Below are 26,074 nucleotides of genomic sequence, written 5' to 3' on the forward strand. Positions count from 1 at the left end.
ATACAAAAGTTTGGGGCAATTTTAAAAAATATAATAGTGATATTTTGGCCCAAAATTTGAGATTTGGCCAAAATATAGATAAAATCTATGGCCATATATGTGTTTGCCAAATAAAACCCAAGTTTATTTTGACAAAATCTATGGCCAAATGGGTCATAAGTTTCTCTAATTATTTTTGGTAGGAATACTTTACTTTATAAAGTAAGATTTTTCGTGAGTCTCAAAATAAATAATGGGACACTAGAACAGGGCCCATGGGCGATTGGCCGAATCCACTAATTATTACTCAAACAGTACATTTGTATTTTAAAAATTCATTAAAAATTGAAATCTTGGCTTGTGTGTAACCCAATTCATTAAAAGAAACTTTGCTTTACTCTTATCCATTCTCATTTGAGACAAAATATTAGTATCAAAACAGAAAATGGTGATCAGAAGAAAAGCAGCTCTCAGTCTCCTATGGATATTAACGGCGTTAACTCTACACCTCGTGATCGTCGCCGGCGTAGAGTATTTCAAGCCGTTCAATGTTACCTACGATCACCGTGCTCTCATCATCGCCGGCAAACGCCGTATTCTTATCTCCGCTGGCATTCACTACCCTCGCGCCACTCCTCAGGTCTTTAATTTTCCCCTAAATTTATTTGGTTTTTGTTATTATTTTTTTCCTCTGAATTTGCTGCTCTCTTGTATTGTTTGACTTGACCCACAGTGTAAGAAAAAAGAAAAAAACCAAACGTTTGACACATAAGCTAAATATATGTAACATACTTCAACATACTATCTCATAACTACAACAACAACATACCCAGTATTATCCTACACCGTAGCGTCTGGGGAGTATAGTGTGTACGCAGACCTTACCCCTGACTCTGACTTGTGAGTATTGAGACTGTTTCCAATACCACATTAATAAAATATAGACAACAAGGGAAAACACTAAAATGCCATATAAAAGTAGAATAAAAATAACAAAATAGCAAGGTGATCAACAATGAAAGAAAATAATGGTTAATCATAAAAATCTACTACCAACAGAAAATGAGACTGCGCGCCAATTAGCATGAGGCGACAAAAAGCTATGAGGGACCGCTTCAATGAGGCGAGAAGCGAGAAGCGAGAAGCGTATAACTCGCCTTTTTGATATGAAGCGTCAATTAATATAAAAAAATAAAATATTAAATTTGCATATATAAATAACTAAAAACTCAATAACAACAACATATTAATAAATATATAAATTTAAAAACTCAATAGATAGAAATCAAATATTTTAATATACTGTTTATAGAGAGAAATTAATTGTAATTAAAGAGAGAAAATAACAGTTAATTGTAATTGTAATTATAGAGAGAAGTTAATATGCAAGTAATTGTTTACTAAACTGAAAAAAAAAAATCAAAAGAGAGAAATAGAAGAAGAAAGAAGAGCAGAAGCGAAAACAAAGGTGAAAGAAAAGAAAGAATTTTTCCGCTGGAAATCAGTTGTTGCCGGAAAGAAGAAAAAGAACAAAGAAGACTTAGTACCTGAAAAAGAAAAAGAAAAGAAAGAAGAAAGAAGAGAGGCTAACTGCCGGAAAAGATGCCGGAAAAACAGAGGCTTACTGCCGGAAAAAGAAAGAAGAGAAGCTTACTGCCGGAAAAAACGCCGGAAAAACAGAAGCTTACTACCGGAAAAAGAAAGAGAAAAGAAAGAAGAAGAAAAGAAGAAAGAAAGAAGAAAGAAGAAAGAAGAAGAAAGAGGTACCTGGGAGTCGAGAAAACCCTAACTTTTATTTAAGTCTCTTTTTTTTTTTAAAAAGCGATACCTCTGTCGCCTCGCTGGCGCTACTTTGCCTCGTCGGCGCTTTTTTAGAAACGCATCGCAACAGACCAAAAAAAGGGTTTTGAGCCTCGCTTCGCATCGCTTCTCGCTATTAGCGACGTAGCGAGCGCTATTTACAACACTGGTGCCAATACCACTGTTATGAACACTCTAAACTACTCTACTACCCTAATCCTCGACCTTCATACCTTCCTATCAAGGGTCTTGTCCTCGGTCAGCTGAAGCTGTGCCATGTCTTGCCTAATCACCTCTCCCCACCTCTTCTTTGGCCTACCTGTACCTCTCCGTAGGCCCACCAATGTCAACCTCTCACACCTTCTCACCGGGGCGACTGTGCTCCTCCTCCTCACATGACCAAATCACCTAAGCCGCGCTTTCCGCATCTTGTCCTCAATAGGGGACACACCCACCTTGTCGCGAATAACCTCATTTCTAATCCGATCTAACTTGGTGTGCCCGCACATCTATCCCAACATCCTCATCTCTGCTACCTTCATCTTCTGGACATGAGCGATCTTGACTGGCCAACACTCAGCCCTATACAACATCGTCGGTCTGACCACCACTCTGTAGAACTTACCTTTAAGTTTCTGTGGCACCTTCTTGTCACACAAAACACCAGAAGCGAGTCTCCATTTCATCCATTCCGCCCCAATACGATGTGTGACATCTTCATCAATCTCCCCATCCCCCTGAATAATAGACCCAAGGTACTTAAAACTTCCTCTCCTAGGGATGACCTACGAGTCCAGCCTCACTTCCCTTTCCCCCCTTGAGTTTCACCACTGAATTTACACTCTAAGTATTCTGTTTTGGTCCTGCTCAACTTGAAACCTTTAGACTCCATGGTCTGCCTCCATACCTCTAACTGCGCGTTCACACCGCCTCGCGTCTCGTCATCAATACAATATCATCTGCAAATAGCATGCACCACGGCATCTCCCCTCGGATGTGGCGCGTCAGTACGTCCATCACCAGAGCAAACAAAAAAGGGCTGAGTGCCGACCTTTGATGCAAACCCATCATAACCAGAAAATGGTTCGAGTCCCCACCCACCGTCCTCACTCGGGTCTTTGCTCCATCATACATGTCCTTAATCACCCTAACGTAGGCAACATGTACACCTCTAGCCTCCAAACATCTCCACAAAACCTTCCTCGGAACTTTATCGTACGCCTTTTCTAAGTCGATGAACACCATATGCAAGTCCTTCTTCCTCTCCGTATACTGCTCCATCAATCTCCTAACAAGGTGGATAGCTTCTGTAGTCGAACGCCCCTGGCATGAGCCTGAACTAGTTTTCGAAAATAGACACATTCCTCCTCACCCTTAGCTCTACCACTCTCTTCCAGACTTTCATAGTATGGCTAAGCAGCTTGATACCCCGATAGTTATTGTAATTTTGGATATCACCCTTGTTCTTGTATACAAGAACCATCATGCTCCACCTCCCCTGTTCAGGCATCTTCTTCGTTCTAAAAACAACATTAAATAACCTAGTGAGCCACTCCAAGCCTGCGTTGCCCGCACTCTTCCAAAACTCCATCGGGATTTCATCCGGCCCGGTCGCTTTGCTCCTGCTCATCTTACGCATAACCCCCTCCACTTCATCAACTCTAATCCTCCTACAATACCCAAAATCACAACGACTCCCAGAAAGTTCCAAATCACCAAGTATAATGCTCCTGTCCCCCTCCTCGTTCAAGAGACTATGGAAGTAGGTATGCCATCTCCGACGGATAAGCCCTTCATCCAACAGAACTCTACCTTTTTCGTCCTTGATGCACTTCACTTGGTCCAAGTCACGAGCCTTCCTTTCTTGCGCCTTGGCTAACCTTAACAACCTCTTATCCCCACCTCGGCCCTCGAGTTCCTCCTACAACGACTAAAAGTTGCAGTCTTGGCCGCCGTAATATACTATTTCATAACTATATTAAGAATGTTAAGAGCTAAAATGGAAAGTCAAAAAGTAAATACTTTCCATATAAAGAAATGTGGAGTGCTGTACCGGTGAGAGGTAGCGGCCTGTAGAATTAGTCTAGGTGCAAGCAAGTTTGCCTGGACCCCACGATTATAAAGAAAGAATATAAAGAAATGTGGAGTATGTTGTATTGGAGTGATGAGTTATATTTCCATGGAGTTGAAAAGAACAAAAAAGATTAAGTAAAAAGTAGCTGCTATGTGGATTATTTTTTGGATTCATTGGGAATTAAGTAGGTAAAAAGGTAAAGAGAACATTTTTCTTAAAACAATTTGCTGATTTCTGGGAAATTTAATTTGCTTCAATCAGTGAGATAACATCTGAACTTCAGGTCCCTTAGTGAGGAGATAATCATTCTAATATCTTTTTTTGATAACCGTGCTGTCCGAGCCAGCTCGCACGCACCTCATCTAATGCAAAAGTGTACCAGCACAAGAACCGGGTAACTCTGTCCACCAAAGTTTGGACAAATGAAAAGAGATCACCAAATGTTTTTGCCTCCGCTAAAAATCATTCTAATATCTTGACAGAGATCAAACGAAAGATATGCTCTTGTTAGAGTTGCTGCATTCTTGGAAAAGTAATTTCCTGAAGTTTTAGAGAACCTAATAGAAATCTAAGTTTAATATTTCATAAAAGTCCGAAATAAAACAATCAACAGAGAAGTATGTTAGCGAAATTTATCTATTTGGTTTTGCTTATATTCCTTTGAAGAATATAGTGTACGAACTTCAAAGCACTATATCCTCATGTTACAATATCTTTGGAGCTTATATAAGCCTTTTACATGTCATATATGCCAGATGTGGCCTCAATTGATAGCTAGGAGCAAAGAAGGTGGTGCAGATGTGATTGAGACTTATACATTTTGGAACGGTCATGAGCCAGTGAGAGGACAGGTATTCATTTCCTGGAAAACCCTGCATTTTGGTGTTTGTTGCATTTTCGGTCTTATACAGTTGTACTGAAATTGAATCTTTTGTATTTTCTGCTATATAATTTCTTTGACCTTGATTAGTTTTAGTTTTTGATATTTCTGAACTGCTTCTCTCTTTCGATGCTTCTCTTTTCAGTATAACTTTGAAGGAAGATATGATATTGTCAAGTTTGCAAAGCTAGTTGGATCTCATGGACTATATCTTTTTCTCCGAATAGGTCCTTATGCTTGCGCGGAGTGGAACTTCGGGTAATGTTCTGTTTTCATGATTGCTGTGCTCAGTTTTGACTTTATCATTAGTTCATGTAAAATGTGTTTGTTCATGCTTCACAATCTAGTCTATTATTTCAGAGCAAAAAGTTAACAATTTTTCGATAAATGCACTAGTTTTGACCTCACAAGATGATCAGCAACAGGGAAGGGTGCTATGTAGAAATGAGAATTTGTAGTAATTCAACAGGTGACAAGGTAGCACCGAGAAATATTAAGATCCCTTAAAGAAAAGACACAAAGTAGAGTAGTCAATAACAGAATTTAGTAGAAGGGCATTAACACATCCGTGTCACCAATGAGTGCTTCTCTGTTGATCTCACTAGGTGATTTACTGCCCGTATTGCAGGGGCTTCCCTGTGTGGCTTCGTGATATACCTGGAATAGAATTTCGAACGGATAATGCACCATTCAAGGTATTATAGAGCACTTATCTCTTTTGATAAAATAGCAAGATCTTATACTTAACAAAAGGTTTTGTTGGTTGGTTAATTGGTCACTTTTTATTAGCGAAGTGTCTCGGATTGGTATTAGTTTTGATCCTGCTAAATCAATCTATTAGATCGAATAAGTACACCTGATCTAATAAATACCCTGTGAGAATGAGAAATTCTATTGACTCGGATCTTTAGTATTCTCTTAATTACATGCATTTTATTTTCTACAATATTTTTATCACCTATAATTAGGTGTCTCTTGTATCTCAAGCGAACTAAGTTACTATAGAAGTTGAGAGAAGTCAATTAGTTCTGTCCTTCTCTTCCTTACCCCTCAAGATATTACCTAGAAGCAAATAGCTGGGCTGCTTTTATCAACATGTTTCTCTGTCGGGCAAAGTGCATTCTTTGTTATTATCTGGATCACTAATTAAAAAAGGGCTTACTCCATGCATTTTTTTGGGATGCATTCTTTGTATGTAGTAAAATATTATCTGTATTAGCTAATTTTCATGTGGGATTGAGGCATAGTTGATTGACTGATTGAGTAAGCTAACATTAAGTTTTGCTTTCCAACACTTCTTTGCTCAAATTGCATTATGATAGTTTAAAGCAATAATTGGCTGCCAGAGGATTGTAATTTGAAAAATTGATACACTTTTCCAGGAGGAGATGGAGCGCTTTGTAAAAAAGATAGTTGATCTTATGATGGCAGAGTCACTCTTTTCATGGCAAGGTGGTCCGATCATTTTGTTGCAGGTTCTGAAATTTCTTACTCTAAATCACCAACTAGAATATGATTATTACTGTAATGCTGACATCTGTACTTTATTAGTAAGACAAATAGGAAAATTTCTAAAAAGACTGCTTGAAATTATTGACATGAATAATGCCCCTTACAACTGAGAGTGAGGAGTTTCCTCTTGAAATGATTATTGGATGTCCTGTTTCTAGATGAAGCCACTGATCCATTTGGCACTTTTCTCTAGCCCCTTCTTCCCCCTTTCTCTGCATATGTTCTGTTCATGCTTCTGCATGTATGTTTGTATAGTTAAACTGGCGTTATGTCTTTGTCTGATGTTATTTTTGGTCAGATTGAAAATGAATATGGAAATATTGAAAGCTCATTTGGTCCAAACGGGAAGAAATATATGAAATGGGCCGCTGAAATGGCTGTTGGTCTTGGCGCTGGTGTTCCATGGGTCATGTGCAAGCAAGCTGATGCTCCAGAATACATCGTAATGCACTTGATTTCCTGATCTTCTCTGATTACGACCAACTGGTCTAGTTAGTGTTTGATTATTTTGATAAAAATAGATTTACTTGATAATTTATTTAAATGCAATTTAATTCATTGGCACAGTTTCACAATACCGGTGCATAGAATTATGTGCGAATATGCGATCATGTTTCTTGAGCTTCTTTGAACAAATTGATTTGACCTCATTTTGGAATATAAACAAATTTAACTCTTTATCATACAGAACGAATAAAGTATTTGAATTTCCAAGTTAACCGAACACATGAAGTGAGCTAAACTGATCTAAAATGACCAAGCCCTAGTTTCTCAAACTTTTTTCGATTAAATTTATAATTCAGATGCAGAGTTCTCTCTGTTTTATTTATTTCTCTTGTGCTATTGTTAGTCCTCCTTTAAAGGTCTGGGGTACTCTTTTCTTTATCTTGTTATATTATTGAATTTTTCTTTTTGACAGATAGATACTTGCAATGCATACTATTGTGATGGGTTCACGCCAAATTCTGAGAAGAAACCGAAAATTTGGACTGAGAATTGGGATGGATGGTATGATAAGCGCTTCTTGTTTGTTAGGTCTTTCTTTGTTGTTTCATTGAATTCTGAACCAGTATGTGCATGGTTCCAGGAATCCTTAGATTCTTGTTAGTGATTGAATATGATCATACGATCTCTTAAAGGTGACTTGACTTCTGGATGGATCACGAACTAAAGATCTACATTTGCTTGCTTGCTAGAAGCAACTACTTTGAGAAAGTTGTCTCTGCAGATTCTGACCTTTAGTACTTGACTTTCTATTCTTTCATGTCTCCTCCATTGGGAAAGCTTAGAATAATGGCAAATCTACGTGAGAAGCAGTTTGGCCATATAAGTGTTCCTTCTCATAAGTGAAAGTTCATTTTATCTCCCTCATATATAATTTTATAAGCCCAGAATTTGGCTTAAATATGTGAAATCACTTTTTAATGGAAGGAGAATATTATCAAGAGTCAAGACATAAATGTTTGGGAAGTGATTAGAAAGGTATTGTAGAACTTCAAAGAATGAAATGAACAAGTATATAATCATAAATGCAGTAATGTATGAAGTATAAGTACTGGATTTGTTAAAGTTCTACGATTACGAGGGAAACCTTCTACTCCCCTTTAGTAATTGTCCCTCTGCGTATAAGATTCATCATAATTTCAAAAGGGAAATGATGGACGCCTTTGATCAGCAGAAACGTGGCTAGTTTGGGAGTGTCAGATTGTCCAAGAAAGATAAGGTTCCCAAAGTCAGCTGCTCAATCAATCTGTTACTCTCATGAAAGATAGATAATCGTACAAGGTGGAGGATAACGAGTTTAAGTCTTAAATTAGGATGCTAAAGGATGGTGGTGGAGTGCTTTGCTTGCTTAGGATATGCTGTTAGATCTTGGACATTTTTTTTTGTCAGGTTTAGATCAGTGGATTGTTAGTTAAATTGGTATTATAAATTCATCTGTGAGCTAAAGATCTTTACATTGAACATATTTCTCTATAGTTCTACTGAAATCTAACTCAAGAAATCTGATCCAGGAAGCCTGGTATAGTTGAGCTCATATCCCTTAATATAATGCTCTTTATGATGTTTCTATGTCTCTCTCTGATGTATACAATTTCAAAAAAGAAAGCGGAATCACTTAGTTACACTTTGAATTAAGTTGAGGAGTCAATAACATGAAAAAGGGAAAAAAAGACAATCTTATTCTTTTCTTTCCTGCAGGTTTGCAAATTGGGGGGAAAGACTCCCGCGCAGGCCTACCGAGGACATTGCATTTGCAATTGCTCGTTTCTTTCAGCGTGGGGGCAGCTTGCAGAACTATTATATGGTAATTTAGATACCAATGATGCTCTAAGTTTACTTTCCAGTCTGATACAGATAAGGCATGTATGTGCCTTAAACATGCTTCTCTCCTATTCCAGCTGACCTTACTAACTTGCATTGTTTTTGGAAATTGTCTTGTTAACCGATAGCAGATTCCCCTGTTCCGCCTGTGTATGTCTTTCTTGATTACTATAAGTTGTTCAATATCCAGTATTTGTTTGTTGAAGAGTTTAGGAACAGACCCTTTACTTATCTGGCTAAATGTTGATTACCAATTTATGTGTAACTGGAGAGGCTTGAAGTTACTCACTAGTACTGGGCAAAATCTTCAAGTTTGTTTGAATGTCAAGAAAGTCACTAGAAAGTGTATTTCTTGAGGAAATTGCTAGAAAATAAACGAGAGATCATTTTTCTTGCATGCGTTTGTTTGAGAGGAAAATGATATATTAAATAAGAAGTAGCCGTTTCCTTTCAAGCCTGATGATAGTTTAAATAAGAAGGAACCATTTCCTTTCAAGTTTCCTACCGTTTTTGCAAGAAAATCTGTTTTTTGTAAGAAATTCCTTAACTGCTACTACAGTAATTTGACGCAAAAATACTGGTAGCTTAGATTTCTGCACTTCCCTTTTCCTTTCCAGGCAACAATCAGTTACTCACTGACTGGCTGTTTCATCTTGTAATTCCAGTATTTTGGTGGGACAAACTTTGGCCGGACTGCAGGAGGCCCAACTCAAATCACTAGCTATGATTATGATGCTCCACTTGATGAATATGGTAACTTTGAGTATTATGTATTGTTACTTTAGGAACATTCTTACGAAGGAAATAATTGATAGCTAGGTGTACATTGATGCTTATCTTTTTTTCTATTCTAAGTAATCATTAAGTAGGCCTTAATAACTACATTGATATTTGTCTTATGTAAAGTGTCTCTGTTAAAATGTTAACTGATGGAACGTTAAAGTGTCAGTGGTAGGATCATCCTTAAGGTTAGAAGTGCCAATTTTTAAATAAGATATTGTCCCACATTACATCTATAAATAGGTGTATTATAATCATCAAATAATCAATATCTCTTCTCTTTCTTGTTTTCTCACGGTCACCATCCCGTATAGGACTACTGCGTCAACCTAAATGGGGCCATATGAAGGATCTGCATGCTGCTATAAAGCTTTGCGAACCTGCTCTTGTTGCTGCTGATTCACCTCAGTATATTAAACTGGGACCAAAACAAGAGGTCAGTTATGGGTTTGAGTAATCCCAGTGGGTATTGCTGTAAGTCCACCCACGTGTTGTTAAATGTAAAATAAAATGTCATTTGTTGAATATATTGTGATGAATATGTTTTAGCCAGACTACCTTTACAGAGGTGTCAATTACATTTTGTTAATTTTCGAAGGCGCACCATGTTTTTACTTTGTTCTGGGACAGCTACAAAATGCCTTGAGATATCTCATAATTCAGAAATTCCATCAGTTATTATTATGATGATTCACTTAATAATGTCTTTGATGGAGCACAGTCAGAGGCGGACACAGGATTTTAACGTGACAAGGGCACCGCTATTTGATGATTTTGTGGTTAACAGGCTGGGTAAAGAAATTGGAGCAAACTGCTCAACTAGTGCCCCCTAAAGGCTTTTAGTGTTCAGGGTGCCAAGATATTTATATAATCATCTTGAAGGAGTACATACTATCTATCTATCTATCTATATATATATACACATATATACTATCTATATATATATACAAGATTTATGCCGAAGTTTACGGGGTCCGGTGACCCCTCAATATTAGTATCCGCCTCTGAGCAGTTATTGTTATTGTTGCTTTTTGAGGAGGTTGCAGTCATTTTTGCTAACAGAACGAACAATATATCACCTACATTTACAGATTACCTGATTAAAAAAAATACCACCTATTTTTATCGTCCTTCTGAAGAAAAGCAGATAAGAGCAATGAGAAAATTCTCTGTACTGTTTCTTATTATCACAGGCTATTTACAACACCATAAATAGCAGAAACATAGGAGGGAAATCTCTCATTCTAACCAGGAAATTAATTTGGTCAATGGATAAATCTTTTTGATTTGATTTCTTAATATGGAGGAGGAAATAAGTTTCTCTTTCAGATCAGTAAATTAATTACCATTGAGTAATGTTCTACCAAAATCTAACACAATCTAATTTACAGAATTGTTTAGCTTTTGTTCAAATAACACCTTCAATTGGGAAAAGTTAGTGAATTACGGATTAAATTTTGTATCTTTTGCCTTTAGGATAAAGTTACTCTCTTCTTCTCACCTTAAAATTTATTTTGTGAATCATCATTATTCTGATCCCTTCTCTGCTTTACCCTTTCCATACCTTGGTATTTGATGCTTTTCATGTTACTTCAGGCACATGTCTATCATGGAACACCGCACAATGATGGCCAATATCTGTCCTTGAATGAGAGCTTGTGCGCAGCATTTATTGCAAATATTGATGAACATGAATCAGCAGCTGTGAAATTTTATGGTCAGGAGTATACTTTACCTCCATGGTCAGTGAGTATTCTGCCAGATTGCAGAAACACTGCTTTTAACACAGCTAAGGTTTGTGATGTTCCCACAGATGAAAGATTATTTAGTTTGAACTTCAAAAAATTGCTGTCAGTGCTTGCATGTCTACTTGTTTCAGTATTTTCTTTTATTTCCCAGCTTGTTATATTGTATTGATAATGCTTTCATATGTGTGATATTGTATTGATCTAAGTTACTCGGACTCGGCAATTTGGGCACCGTACCCGTGTCGACACGACACTGACATGGGTAAGGGTGTGGGATCTGTGTCGGATCCGGTCAGACGAGATCGGGTGTGTTGACCAAAATTTTAAGGAAAATTTTGAGAATTGATTTCCCCAAGTAAAGGCAAGTGGTACAAATCTCTTTATATTTTTTATTGTACTATCCCATGAAAAGTGGCGTACTGAACTTTCTTGTCAAAAAAGTGGGGTACAGAGTGAATTTTCTTGTCAAAAAAGTGGGGTAGTGAACTTTCTTGTCTAAAAAGTGGGGTACAAAGTGAACTTTTTTGACAACAAAATACATCCTTCCTATCTTTTCTCTACCTACTTTCCCTCCAAAAGACCAAGAAAATGGACAAAGCCATTCTCTCTCTCTGCTTCATCTCGACTTTCTGTGACCAAAGCCAAAAAAATTTAAAATTTTTTCTTCATCCAATTTATAGCTATAGTTTTAGATTTTTAATTTATTTTTTGCCGAATCCCCGCACCCGTACTCGTACCTAGATCCGTATCCTCGAATCCTAAAATTTAGATCATGAAGGATCCGACCTTTGGATCCGTACCCGAGTCCGAGTAACTTAGGTATTGATTGACGAGATGCGAGGCGGTGTGAACGCGAGGTTAGAGGTGTGGAGGCAGACCTTAGAGTCTAAAGGTTTCAAGCTGAGCAGGACCAAGACAGAATATTTGGAGTGTAAGTTCAATGGTGCGACTCAGGGAGTGGAAGGGGAAGGGGAGGCGAGGCTAAAGGTGACAAACGGGTGGGCCAGGCAGGTCCGGATCGAGAAAGATAGTGACTGACCGGTCACCATTCCGGGCCGGGTTCCGGATTTTACAAATCGGGCTTAACAGGTCAGGCCCCATCCTGTCAAAAATTAAATCGGAACGGTTCCGGGCCTAAGGGGTTGGGCAAGGTTTATGTAATTTTTTTTTTTTTTGTATAACAAAAGTAAATATATAAAACAAAAAACAATCTTATAAAAAAAGTGTTTGAATAAAGGATGCAAAAACTTTAAAATTCTTATATTTGAATATTTCATTAAGAATTTAAGATAATATAATACAATGAAGATGGAAAAAATTGCACTTATAATTTGCAAGTTCTTTTTTTATTTCAAACTTGCAAATTAAAGTTTATACTTAACAACAACTAAATTAACGAAAAAGAGTAAATTCAAAGTTTAATTATTAAATATAAATCTAGAACTTCAAAGGTTTTGCATTGCCTTTAAATAAGGGATTATAAATCCTTTGAATATACATAGTCAGATATGATGAAGAAGCAAAAGAAAAAGGTAGACAACCCAAAACAATCATTTTTGCTAACTCCTCTCGATCCTTCATTTTATCATATTTCATAAGTCCTCCAGTACTAGGGTTTAGAGTTCCTTGATTTTCATCTAAATCAGAGCCCCATTCTATAGGATGAGTAATTTCATATGTCTACTAAGTGTTCTAGTCCCCCCTAAACTTCCTCCAGTCTTATGTTTAAAATCATCTTTACAAAGTTTGCATCTAACTCTATCAGAATTCTCTATTTCGTCAAAATCTAAGTTACTCGGACTCGTGTACGGGTATCTGACACGGGATCCAAAGGTCGGATCCTTCATGATCTAAATTTTAGGATTCGAGGATACAGATCTATGAACGGGTACAGGTGCGGGGATTCGGCAAAAAATAAATTAAAAATCTAAAAATATAGCTATAAATTGGATGAAGAAAAAAATTTGAATTTTTTTGGCTTTGGTCACAGAAAGTCGAGATCAGAGAGAGAGAGAGAGAGAGAGAGAATGACTTCTTTGTCCATTTTCTTGGTCTTTTGGAGGGAAAGTAGGTAGAGAAAAGATAGGAAGGATGTATTTTGTTGTCAAGAAAGTTCACTTTGTACCCCACTTTTTAGACAAGAAAGTTCACTACCCCACTTTTTTGACAAGAAAGTTCACTATGTACTCCACTTTTTTGACAAAAAAGTTCAGTACGCCACTTTTCATGTGATAATACAATTAAAAATATAAAGAGATTTGTACCACTTGCCTTTACTTAGGGAAATCAATTCTCAAAATTTTTCTTAAAATTTTGGCCAACACACCCGATCTCGTCTGACCGGATCCGACACAGATCCCACACCCTTACCCATGTCATTGCCGAGTCCGAGTAACTTAGGCCAAAATATTTCCCAACTTTACTTCGTTTCCTCCGATTAGTAGTCGGGGTCACATGTGGTTTACTACTAGCGCCACTATCACCACCAATGCTACCAACTCCAACACTACTAGGTGTAAGTGGTGTCTCATCTTCAATTTCTAATTCATTATCTTCTATACCGAAATCTTCTTGTAATTGTTCATAATCTATATTATTATCAGGTGATGTTTCAGAAACAATGTGTAGAGTCATTTAAATTACTACTAGATGTTGAAGTAGTACCTCTTTTTCTATTTCTCCGATTACCACGATTAGCAACCTTATTACAAACTCTTTTTGCAGCATTAAACATATTGTGAAAATTTAACTACTAACAAAAATTAAATATGCAAATAAAATAGTAAATAAGAGAAAGAGTTGGAGGGAGTGCACCGAATTCCGCAATAAATTGAACACTTGATGATTTTCGCAACTCCAATGTTACCACGAAGAAACGTCAATTGTTCAAAGTTCAAAGTTCAAACTTCAAATAATACAATAAATTAAATTCCAAAAAAAATGAGAGCCAAATAGTTGATTACAATTTAGATGAAGAATGAGAGAATGACAATTTGAGATTTGAGAATTTGAGTTTGAGAAATGAGAGATGAGTTAAAGAAATGAAGAAGAGAGGGGGTGTATTTATAGTTTTTCAAAGGGTAAAATTAGTAATTACTAAAAGTGTTATTTTTAAAAAACATTGCCCAAAAAAAGGCCATTCTTGCAATAATTCCGTTGGGCAACGGTCAAATTTGAAGCTCACCGTTGCCAACAGTCAAATGAATTTTTTTACAAAAAATTAAAAAAATAAAAAATTTCAGAAATAGTCGTTGAACCGGTCCGGTTAACCGGTAAATTTTTTTATACGGACCAACCCCCTAACCCAGCCCTACCATCGGTCCGGGTTACTACCGGTCTGGGCCGGTCCGGAAACGGGTCAACCCGACCCGTTAAACAGGTTTAGGTGAGGCTGGACTCGCAAGTCATCCCTAAGAGAGGAAGTTTTAAATACCTTGGGTCTATTATTCAGGGGATGGGGAGATTGATAAAGATGTCACACATCGTTTTGGGGCGGGATGGATGAAATGGAGACTCACTTCTGGTGTTTTGTGTGACAAGGAGGTGTCACCAAAACTTAAGTTCTACAGAGTGGTGATCAGATCGACTATGTTGTATGGGGATGAGTGTTGGCCTATCAAGATCGCCCATGTCCAGAAGATGAAGGTAGCAGAGATGAGGATGGTGAGATGGATGTGTGGGCACACCAGGTTAGATAGGATTAGGAATGAGGTTATTCGCGATAAGGTGGGTGTGGCCCCTATTGAGGACAAGATACGGGAAACGAGGTTTAGGTGGTTTGGACATGTGAGGAGGAGCACAGATGCCCCGTTGAGGAGGCGTGAGAGGTTGACCTTGGAGGGCCTACGGAGGGGTAGATGTAGGCCGAAGAAGAAGTGGGGAGAGGTGATTAGGCAAGACATAGCGCAATTTCAACTGACCGAGGACATGACCCTTGATAGTAAGGTGTGGAAGTCGAGGATTAGGGTAGTAGGGTAGGTGGTCTAGATTGTTCATAATGGTTGTATTAGTACGCACTCTCGCATTCTGTTGGTAGTAGGTTTCTTTGACTACCCGTCGTTTTCTCTCATTTTGATCATCTTATTATCGTGTTGTTTTTATGCTGCTTTTACATGGCTTTTTGGTGCTGTCCTTCTTTGTCTATCTTTTAATTAATGTGATCCTTATGTTTTCCTGAGCCGATGGTCTATTGGAAACAACCTCTCTATCTTCACAAGGTAGGGGTAAGGCCTGCGTACACACTACCCTCCCCAGACCCCACGATGTGGGATAGTACTGGCTTCTTGTTGTAATGCTTTCATATGTGTGGCTTGCATAAACTGAGGCTGCGAGCATTCCTTTTCTGTGTGGATGATGGTCGATAACAAAGATTGTTGATTTTCCATTATAGGCTAAGTAGTGTCTTATAGCTTCTGAAATAATGGTTGAGAAGTAAATGTTTACCAACCTTTTGGCAAATAGTTCATCAGAAATTATGATCTGTCGGTATATGACCTTGCGATGTGTTGTGAATTAGCTACAGTGCTCACCTACTACCACTAGTTATTTGATAGAGAAATTTATCCTGGTTACTAAAGCTAAACTCTTGCTTTAGTAACCTCGTCATCACATAGTAACAAGTATCCACTCTCTTTCAAGTACAAAATAGTGACCTCATCACCAGAACGCTCTAAAACGATGTAGTACTTTTAATCATGTATTTAATTTCTTTTCTCTTGCATTCTTTAAACAGGTGGGGGCACAAACTTCAATCAAAACAGTGGGCCTTGATTCTGTTTCAGTTGGGAATAATTCCTTGTTTCCGCAATTAAGGATTAAAAGCAAACTCGGAAGTATTTCACAATCTTGGATGACATTGAAGGAGCCACTTGGTGTGTGGGGCGACAAGAATTTCACTTCTAAAGGGATTCTGGAGCATCTGCTTGTGACAAAAGACCAGTCTGATTACCTGTGGTATCTGACCAGGTATTTCAAACATATAAATGAGGTTAGGATCAGACTGAACAGATATTACTATCTTTATGATGTCTTTTCATGTGACAGTATTTAATTGGATACAGAGCTTTCTGTAATCTAATAATGAATATAAGGGCAAGTTAATGACTTGATCCCCATTCACTGTCACTTAATTTGGAGCCGCTTGATAATGGGATTTGTCCAATTCTCAGGATAAAGCTTTAAAACCTCACCGCTTATACCACATTCTCAGGATGACATCTGTACTGGAATTGAAACCAACTTCGAACACGAGAAAATACCCATAGAAGCCAAGCATTTTACATGATCACTCTGGTATCTGCTGGTTGCTAACTTAACATTAGACGTAAGACTAACTTCAAAAACTACAGGCAGGAGACTTCTGGTTTAATCAGACTGTTCTCTTTCCCTATAGTGCCACTGTTTGTGTGTGACTGTGTGTGTTTGTGTGCTCTTTTCCCTTTTTACCCTTTACTTTGGGTTTGAATCACTGGAGAAATGTGATACTTAACCTTTGGTCTGAGGATTTCAAATTTGAGGACTGAAGGGAATACTAAAATATCGAATTAGGGAAAATGAACTCCTTTGAGGTTGAGGATGGACAGAGCATAATATCTTTGAGCTTCCATGTTTTGTTATCCTTGCATTTGGTTCGGAGTCTGCTTGTTAATAGTTTGGCATTAACAATGTCAAGCCTCTTTGGACGAGAATCTACAAATCTACAAACCTTTTGGTACCTTTGGCTTTTTAGATGAGTTGCTTGGTAGGCGACTATATTAATGATTCCACATGTAATAATGTCACTCTCTTAAAGTTCTGTTGTCTCCCGGTTCTCTTCATATCGTGTTTTCTATTCCTTTAACAAGTGAATAGGCACCAAACACAAACATCAGAAACACTGTGCAAGATTTGGTTTCAAAATCTAGTCATAACATTTGTCATTGGTTGCAAACTGAAATTGTGATGATTTACTCTGCAATCTCTGGTGAATGCAGGATATATATTTCCGATGATGACATCTCATTTTGGGAGGAAAATGATGTTAGTCCAACGATTGATATTGATAGCATGCGTGACTTTGTTCGCATATTTGTTAATGGCCAGCTTGCAGGTATTTGGTTAGGTTTACTTTGTGCTATCTTTACTATGCATCTCTATTCTCTGTGTTAAAGTAGCACTCAATCCTCCGTTAGCAGTCAGTTCAGCTGGCATTGTCAAAGTGTACTTCAACCATTGAACTTTTCTTGGTTCGCTTGAATGTGATTTTCATCTCTGAGCATAGGGGCGGTGTGATGCATTGTCATTGAATGTCTGTCAAATACTCATTACCAGATGGAGACATATTAAATAGATCATATGTCATAGGGTGATCAGTTAATAGCGAGTAGAAATTCTGTTATTGCCTCAGTTTATTTTGAAGGTTCTTGAAATTGGTCATAGAGAGATAAAAAATGGAGGTATCTTATGTAGAAAGGGAGAAATTAATAAGAGTGAATTTCAGGGATCAAGAAAGCAGCAAAGTGATAACAAGCCTAAAGCTAAGCAACCTGTATGCTATAGCTAAATGAAGATCATAAACCACAAAACCAGACTAGAACTGAAACAAAAATCCCTGTTTCTGACACTGTTTCACACCACAAACAAAGGAAATTAATACTGGTTTCTTCCCACATCTTGCGTTTAGAGCAGTGAGGTGGATAGGATGGCTGTGGGTATGCTAGGAATGTCAGGTGAAGCAATACTATGACTTCAGGTCATGATGCTCTAATCTTGTACTTATAGTGCATGGGGTTAAAACATCAGCCAAGCTAGCTTTGAGAGGGTCCCTGTGTCTGGTCATGCTATTGAAGTCTTTTTCTTTCCCGTATTCTCCTTATATCTCCAATTCCTTACCTGTTTACCCTGTGTTGTGTCTGTTGCAAGTGAAGGTAGTGTGAAAGGAAAATGGATCAAGGTGGTTCAACCAGTTAAGCTGGTTCAGGGATACAATGACATACTGCTATTGTCTGAGACGGTGGGATTGCAGGTAAAGCTAGTTTAGAAGTTGAATTACCCTAATGAAAATTTTTTGACCATGTTAAATCTGAAGTATTATCTTAAACTTGGAAAAGGTGATAATAGTTTTGGGTGAATCCTGAAGCTCTATCATCTCATACTCTCATCAGAAGGGGGAAAAAAGAGATAAAATCTCCCATTGTCCAACCTCCATATTTTGAAACCCTAACCTCCATTTCTCTTTCTTATTTCTTTCCTTCCTTGGATCACTGGTGACGATGCATGTTACACACTAACTTTGCTTTACAGTTTACCAAAATTTTAAAGTGACCCATAAAAGCCTCTCAAGCTTCATCCTACTGACCTCAAAGCTGAAAAAAACTTTTCTGCCACAATTTCAGAATTATGGTGCCTTCTTAGAGAAGGATGGGGCAGGTTTTAAAGGTCAGTTGAAGCTTACAGGATGCAGAAACGGGGATATTAATCTCACAACATCCTTATGGACCTACCAGGTACCTCACTTTCTTCACCTTAAATGAATCTTGATGGTCGCACGTGATATAAGATTAAACTTCTCATTTTGTGGGAGGTGTTGTAGAGGCTGATGGCCCTTGTTCTTATTATGGGCATATGCAAGTAACTTGAAATAATAGACCAATTAGAAGAACCAAAGTATGAGAAACTACTCCTAGGCTGGAAGGACAAGTGGGTTTACTTTTCACTCATTAGTGGTATTTGAAGAGTGTTCATGGTGCTGAACAAATCGATGATAGAATTGTGGATAAGATGTAGAAAACGTTCCTGGTAGATTTTGCCCATAAGCCTTTTAATATGCATCTTTTCTCAGTCAATATCAGGCTATATCTACTGACAATATAATGAACTAAAAGGTTAAAAGACCCAAGGCTTCTCCATCCATCTGCTCTCTGCTTGTGAAACTGCAAAACTTGATATAATTCAGGCTATGCACACAGAATCAACTTGCAAAAGAGTTCCATTTCTTCCACATGCGAAAAGAAAAATTGATCATCATGTGAAGTTGGAGATGGTTAAACTTGAAAAATGCCATTTCATTATACAAATGAAATATAGGAAGCCTGAATTTTAGTTATTTGTTCAACAGGTGGGGCTCAAAGGTGAGTTCCTGAAAGTATATGATGTCAATAGTACTGACAGTGCAGGATGGACTGAGTTGCCGAATGATGCAATTCCATCAGTATTTTCCTGGTACAGGGTAAGTTGACAAAGCTCAAATACCAGATTCAGTTGTCACTAGCATAGAGGAAAACTTGCTAATTATTGGCAATATCGTTTCTTAAAATTAATATCTGAATTGTTTTGTGTAGATGTCTTATGAACATTGTTCAGTCACTCAAGTTACATATCTATGACATTGATGCCTTAATTGTTGAATGTACTTACGTCCTTTATTGTCTTCCTTAAGCTATCATTTATTCGTGGGTGAAAGAAGCACTACATTCAATACTACTAGAAAGACTTGCTCTAGAAGAGATGTTCAGTATTGTTTAGTCAATTGCTGTGATCATATTTTAAGTCTTTCATTACATTCTATATTAAGAATCTTATGATTAACTTTTTATTCTCCAAGACTTCCCTTCAATTTTTGTTACGGAAATCTGGGAGTACAAAATGGAAAATTGTTCAATCAATAAAGGACCTTTCATTCTCAGTTTAATCAATCAATTGACTATGCCTCAATTTCAAATTAATTGGAGTCAGCTATAAGTAATTCTTTGAATCCATTCTGTTCAATTCAGGTCCATTTCATTACAATATGTGATAAGGTGTCTTTAAGGCAAATTAGGAGTTCTTTAAAGTTAAAGATTATCAAAATCAATTGATTATGCCTCAATTTCAAATTAATTGGAGTCAGTTATAAGTAATTCTTTGAATCCATTCTGTTCTATTCAGGTCCATTTCATTACAATATGTGATAAGATGTCTTTAAGGCAAATTAGGAGTTCTTTAAGGCAAATTAGGAGTTCTTTAAAGTTAAAAGATTATCAAAATCTCCCAATCTTTACACAAACACGAGTCTCTAACCAGAAGAAGAGGACTTTTAATAAACATCACACCATCAACTACGACTACTTTTGGATAAATTGAGATGTGTCTAAACTACTAAGCTTTAATCCCAACTAATTGGTTTCGCATATATGGATCCTTTACTTCCTCTATGATGAAGAGCGGAGCAAATAAAATTTCGCTTTTGACTTCTTTTCCATCTATAGATTGCTACTTAATAGTTTGATGATCCTATTTCTTAGTTGTAGATCGCGTTAGGATCGAAAAATCAGGTGTCATGCGGAAGCTAGTAAAGCAAACCTTGAACGACGATAAATCAGACAACAAAAGAGAAATATACCAAAAGAGACACAAACATTTAACGTGGTTCGGCCAATTGACCTACGTCCACGGGCGGAGATGAGCAATCCACTATAATAAAAGAAAGTACAAAATATTGAGAAAACAACCTCACGAAGAGGCAAACACAAGTGACACACTACACTTGTCCCGTAAAGTTCTCTCCCTAAACAAGACTCTCAAACACCATATGGCTACATTGTGGATGCTACTGAATGAGAAGGAAGGATCCTTAATTTATAGAAGTCCAAACTTTTTCCTACAAGAAAAGGGATTAGCCAAATATGTGAGATATATAGTTTCCTTCTACAAGAAGGAAAACCCAATTATGGTAAATATGTTGCCCTTTCCTTCAAGAAATAGGAGAATCAACTATGTTAAGAAAATCAGGACAACACCTAACAATTCTCCCCCTTGGCCTGAATTTTCTGACAAAATAACCTTGATCCACCTAGTTCACATAACCTTCAACAGGTCGCATCTCCAAATCTCTACTACAAAGTTTGTCTCAACAAGAGCACTCCAGTCAAATTTCTCAGACAAAAATCATGATTATCGTCAAATAAGTTGCGGCTAGAATTAAACCCGCCAAGATGAACCTGCCTTGAACCTCGCTCTGATACCACTTGTTATGACAAGTGTCATGCGGAAGCTAGTAAGCAAACCTTGAACGACGATAAATCAGATAACAAACGAGAAATATACCAAAAGAGACACAAACATTTAACGTGGTTCGGTCAATTGACCTACGTCCGCGGCGGAGATGAGCAATCAACTATATTAAAGAGAGTACAAAATATCGAGAGAACAATCTCATGAGGAGGCAAACACAAGTGACACACTACACTTGTCCCGTAAAGTTCTCCCCCTAAACAAGACTCTCAAACCCCATATGGCTACATTGTGGATGTTGCTGAATGAGAAGGAAAGATTCTCAATTTATAGAAGTCCAAACCTTTTCCTACAAGAAAAGGGACTAGCCAAATATGAGAGATTTCTAATTTCCTTCTACAAGAAGGAAGACCCAATTATGGTAAATATGTTGTCCTCTCAAGAAGAAATAGGAAAACCAAATATGGTAAGAAAATCAGGACAACACCTAACGGATCGCAGATCAAGATGATATTAGGTAACAAGAAAATCAACCCCCTCATCCCTTCTCGAGAATAGGTCCCTAATAGCTCGTACATAAGGAATTCTCTACGACCCTTTCATTTTCTTTTGTATGCTATCCCAAAATTTCTTGGAACAGGTGCTTCTCTATGTTTACTTTTATATTTGATTGTCTTCAGCGGTGTAAGAGTGATATTAAGTGGTTTGTTTCATTGGTTGAGCAGACGAAGTTTGATGCACCAGGTGGGACAGATCCAGTTGCCCTTGATTTCAGTAGCTTGGGAAAAGGTCAGGCATGGGTTAATGGTAACCATATAGGAAGATATTGGACTTTGGTTGCACCAAAAAATGGATGTGGGAAAACTTGTGATTATCGTGGTGCTTACAACTCTGATAAATGTAGGACAAACTGTGGAGAGCTTACTCAGGCCTGGTATGGACCTCTTTTACTTGCTAATTTACATTGTAGGATTTTTGGCTCTCATGATTTTACGAGGCCACACTCGGCATCAAGTCGTGTAGATTCTGTGAAATGGATCTGAGCTGGTACATTCTGTTGCTTATAAAGTTTTTTTTTTTTGGGGGGGAACCAGGTATCACATACCTAGATCATGGCTAAAGACTTCTAATAATGTACTAGTTATCTTTGAAGAAACAGATAAGACTCCATTTGAGATTTCCATTTCTACTCGTGCTACTGAAACCATATGTGCTCAAGTATCAGAAAAGCATTATCCACCTCTACATATGTGGTCTCACTCAGAGTTCGATGGAAAATTGTCTCTGATGGATAAAACACCAGAAATGCACTTGCAATGTGACAAAGGGCATACAATCTCCTCTATTGAATTTGCAAGCTATGGAAATCCGAAAGGCAGCTGTCAAAAGTTCTCTCAAGGCAAATGCCATGCTGCAAATTCCTTGTCTGTTGTGTCTCAGGTATGTGGATTTGTTTCTTTTTCATTTTATAAATTATGATTTTCACGTTCACCCGTCTTCTTTTCAATTTGTTGACTGCAAATGAGTAGATAAACTGCATTCTTTGCAGATATTAAATAATTTCATGATTGTATTATAGTTAGTTGGACAAGTCGGTCAACCCTTACAATTAAAAGCTGCAAAGAGCATAGGAGTCTCTTCAAAGGGCTTTGATCATCACGTGGTGATTTTTTTTGTTAGTGATAGCTATATTCTAAGTGGATGGAGAGGGACACCAATGCTGAATAATGACAAAACAAATATTCTGAAAATCAGGAGACCCAACACCAACAAGGAAGATCTTTTACATATGAGACCAAAAAAAAACAAATATTCTGAAAATCAGGAGACCCAACCCCACCAAGGAAGATCTTTTACATTTATGTTGATAAGTCAAATAATGTCCTAAACATACCACCAAAACACTTCTGTAAGTAGAAAAGTTATGAGCGAAGCAAAAATTGGTACCAAAAAGAAGTGGCTATAAACTAGAGGGTTTGACCAACTTGAAAGATCATCTAGTGCAAGCTAATATAACTGAATTTTTGACTGCTCGCCCAAGTAAATAACTGTGAACCTATGACATCGGGATTTGGAGACTCACATTCTATCAAATTGAACTAACTGTGCTCTTAACTTATTAGAATAGATACAACTGTAAAATTGAGGATTCAGAGTCATTCCTATTTTGAACATTCCTTAGATTTTTTAAATTTATTTGAATTCGATTTGACTTTAAAGAGAATGACAAAGCATAACTCTAAAAATATTCAAGCATCCGATTCTGAAAGATAGAGATCATGCTTTCTAAATGAGATTGAGTTCCACGAATATGCAGGCTAGAAAGATGCTATTTGCTGCTATTCTATCTATTTGTGCATCAAGTTCGAAGAAGATCTCAATTTATAATGAAGAAATGATAGTAGCTCTATGTTTTATAGGCTTTATCATATTCAGTCGGAAGAGTTTAGGTAAGACTTTCAAAGTGACTCTCGACGATCAGTAATTATTCTTGGGTCTAAGATCTACATTTATGAGTTGGAAGGTCCAAACAATCAATTCTACGATCCGTTGGTATAATCTAGAGGTCTTTAGACAATTCATGAAATTATACATTCCTGCGCCTTATTCTCTTTCTCCTCAGATGAGTCGAAACCTTCCTTTGCAAGCCGTCCTACCTTTTCGTTAGATCTATCATCCTATGCTTTTTTTTGTTTTTCGTAGACAAGCCCTGTGGCTATTTGGAGTTCGGCAGAGTGTTATTCTTCTTCTACTGATTTTGGAATATAAACTGTAAATCCTTGCTATTAGAGAACTATGCTTAGGTTAGTTCCTTTCTATTAACTTTTTTGGTGAGCCGAAAAAGTGAACTTTAGGTATGTAGATAGTGCCTAAATACTCTGTTTGTATCTTTAGAAACTATTGTCCTCAAATTAAAGAAAAAATAGGCACATTTGGTTTTCTTTTGGTGTCCAATTGGGAACTTTATTCTATTCCTAGGACATATTCTGACAATAACAAAGTAAACTAAGACATTGGGAATTATGTCAGTGTTGATGTGCAATTCTAGTACACATATAAATATGCAGTTATAGGTTTAACATTTGCGCTTTGTAAATTGTACATGTGCTTATGTACTTAAGAGTTTTTGCTGCTTATATATTTGTACTTGTACTGTCAATAAATTATCAGTTCTTGTATGTATTAGTATGTTTCAAATCCAAACTATGCGATCAAAGGATGTATGATGACTGTTTTGAGTTTGGTGCAGAAGGTATTCATTTCATCTGTCAAATACTAGTGTGTCTTAATCAAAATTTCATCTTTTTACAGGCTTGTAAGGGAAAAAATAGTTGCACCATTGGCATTTCCAATGCTGTATTTGGAGATCCATGTCGACACGTTGTGAAGAATTTGGCTGTTCAGGCAAAATGCTCGCCACCACCAGAACTCAGCACTTCAGCTTCCTTGTGAGAAGGATTCGGCGATATCATAAAGCTTAGAATGAAATCCTCCCCTTAAAACCATCTGTTGCCTAGCCTCAGCTCCTTCAGCAATTCTTAAATTGCACAGTTACAGGCACTCGCAGAATGCACGTATGGACGATTATCTGTAAATGTTCGGTTGACGTATACAACAACAACATAACCAGTATTATCCCACATCGTGGAGTCTGGGGAGGGTAGTGTGTACGCAGACCTTACCCCTATCTTCTGAGGATTGAAAGGCTGTTTAGGTTGATGTATATGAAATGAAATGTCTAACCATCCAAGTTATGACTCAAAATAACCATCCAAATAGCTTTAGTATTGTGCTGCAGAGAAGTCATCAAAGTTTCAATTGAATTTTGGACCTTATTCTTAGATCAGGAGGACTTTGTTACTACCAAGGGGTCGTTTGGTTGGGAAATAAGTTATCCCAGGATTAATTATTCCGGGATTAGTTATTCCGGAATTATTTTCCCACTCTCCCATTGGGATAAAAAATAACACTATAATCTTAGGACAACTAATCTCGGGATTAGTTATACCGTAATTTTATCCCAACCAAATGTGGGATAAATTCATCTCATATTTAATCCCGGGATGTCACGATCCAAATTTTTCTCCGTAGGATGTTGTGATGGCATCTAGTCTCTACGACTAGGTAAGCCTAACAATTTGCGGAAAAGAATTGAAATACGACTAAACCTCAACATTTAATAGATGATATATAACTGAAAAACTGTCGCTCGGCATGTACAAGTAAAAGCCACAACTCAGAGTATAAACAACTCCCAAAACCTGGTAGTCACAAGCCATAAGCTCTAATGAATGTACTAATTGTCTCTATACATCAGTATCTCAAAGAAATAAAGAACAACATAAAGGATAGAAGTGACTCCGAGGTCTGCGGACGTTGACATATATACTTTGAAGTCTCCAAGCAACAATACACACACTATTGATATCGAGGTTGGTAGGATGTACCACGCTTCTGCACATCCCTTATCCATCGTCCTAAAGAATGGAACTTTTCTTTTTTCTCACCTGCAAAATTTGGTGTTGGAAATTCTTGCGGAAGATCGTGTTTAACTAACATATAATCAAACACAAAGCAAATGGAGAAAAAAAAATAACATAAGGATTTAGCGAGAGGTTTGGCCAAGCATATATTTTGTAACTTGTCTTTGGGGCAGAAGAAAGATTATCTTCGGTTTTTTATTTATTTCAAGCTTTAGCAAAATGCCAATTAAATAAATATCAGCCTTTAACAATTACAAGCTACTAGCACATTCAAATAATACTTTAAATCAAGCTTTCAACAAATGTATTAACTGTTGCACAACTGTAATTTAAGTACACAAGCTAATTAAAATCCACTAAAGAATAGGACTTTAATTTTCTATTAACAAATTCTCACCTACAAAATTCTGTCTCGGAAGCGTTTTTCACTTTATCTGACTTTACGTCAAAGTATATGATTACAGAATTTTAATCTAAAAATTGGTCAAATCTTTGATCCAAAGACTAAAATATATAAAACCCT

At 37.2% G+C, this 26,074-nt stretch overlaps 1 protein-coding gene across 3 annotated transcripts; it reads left to right on the forward strand.

Annotated features, from left to right (window-relative positions):
• Positions 1-322: 322 nt before the first annotated feature.
• Positions 323-24,909, forward strand: LOC107781818 (beta-galactosidase 9). 3 transcript variants are annotated; one of them, XM_016602609.2, is made up of 19 exons: positions 323-619; positions 4,609-4,704; positions 4,879-4,991; positions 5,362-5,428; positions 6,116-6,208; positions 6,544-6,687; positions 7,165-7,253; positions 8,448-8,553; positions 9,236-9,323; positions 9,665-9,786; positions 10,947-11,144; positions 15,831-16,063; positions 17,071-17,186; positions 18,004-18,101; positions 18,472-18,582; positions 19,194-19,304; positions 21,793-22,001; positions 22,162-22,507; positions 24,380-24,909. In XM_016602609.2, exons 1-19 carry the CDS (start codon positions 425-427, stop codon positions 24,518-24,520), a joined length of 2,676 nt encoding a protein of 891 aa, XP_016458095.1. In that variant the 5' UTR covers positions 323-424; the 3' UTR covers positions 24,521-24,909. The 3 variants fall into 3 exon arrangements, with proteins under 3 accessions (XP_016458095.1, XP_075085378.1, XP_075085377.1); XM_075229277.1 differs by lacking the exon at positions 5,362-5,428 and having other exon boundaries at positions 386-619; positions 4,879-5,016; positions 6,056-6,208; XM_075229276.1 differs by lacking the exon at positions 5,362-5,428 and having other exon boundaries at positions 386-619.
• Positions 24,910-26,074: the final 1,165 nt, after the last annotated feature.

Source organism: Nicotiana tabacum, chromosome 14 (assembly GCF_000715075.1).
Source record: "Nicotiana tabacum cultivar K326 chromosome 14, ASM71507v2, whole genome shotgun sequence".
Taxonomy (NCBI): Eukaryota; Viridiplantae; Streptophyta; class Magnoliopsida; order Solanales; family Solanaceae; genus Nicotiana; species Nicotiana tabacum.

Coding starts and splice junctions, on each gene's coding strand:
- LOC107781818 (XM_016602609.2), top strand. CDS start 425: ATGGTGATCAGAAGAAAAGCAGCTCTCAGTCTCCTATGGATATTAACG. Junction 6,688..7,164: donor CTGATGCTCCAGAATACATC/GTAATGCACTTG, acceptor TCTTTTTGACAG/ATAGATACTTGCAATGCATA. Junction 19,305..21,792: donor CAGTATTTTCCTGGTACAGG/GTAAGTTGACAA, acceptor TTGGTTGAGCAG/ACGAAGTTTGATGCACCAGG.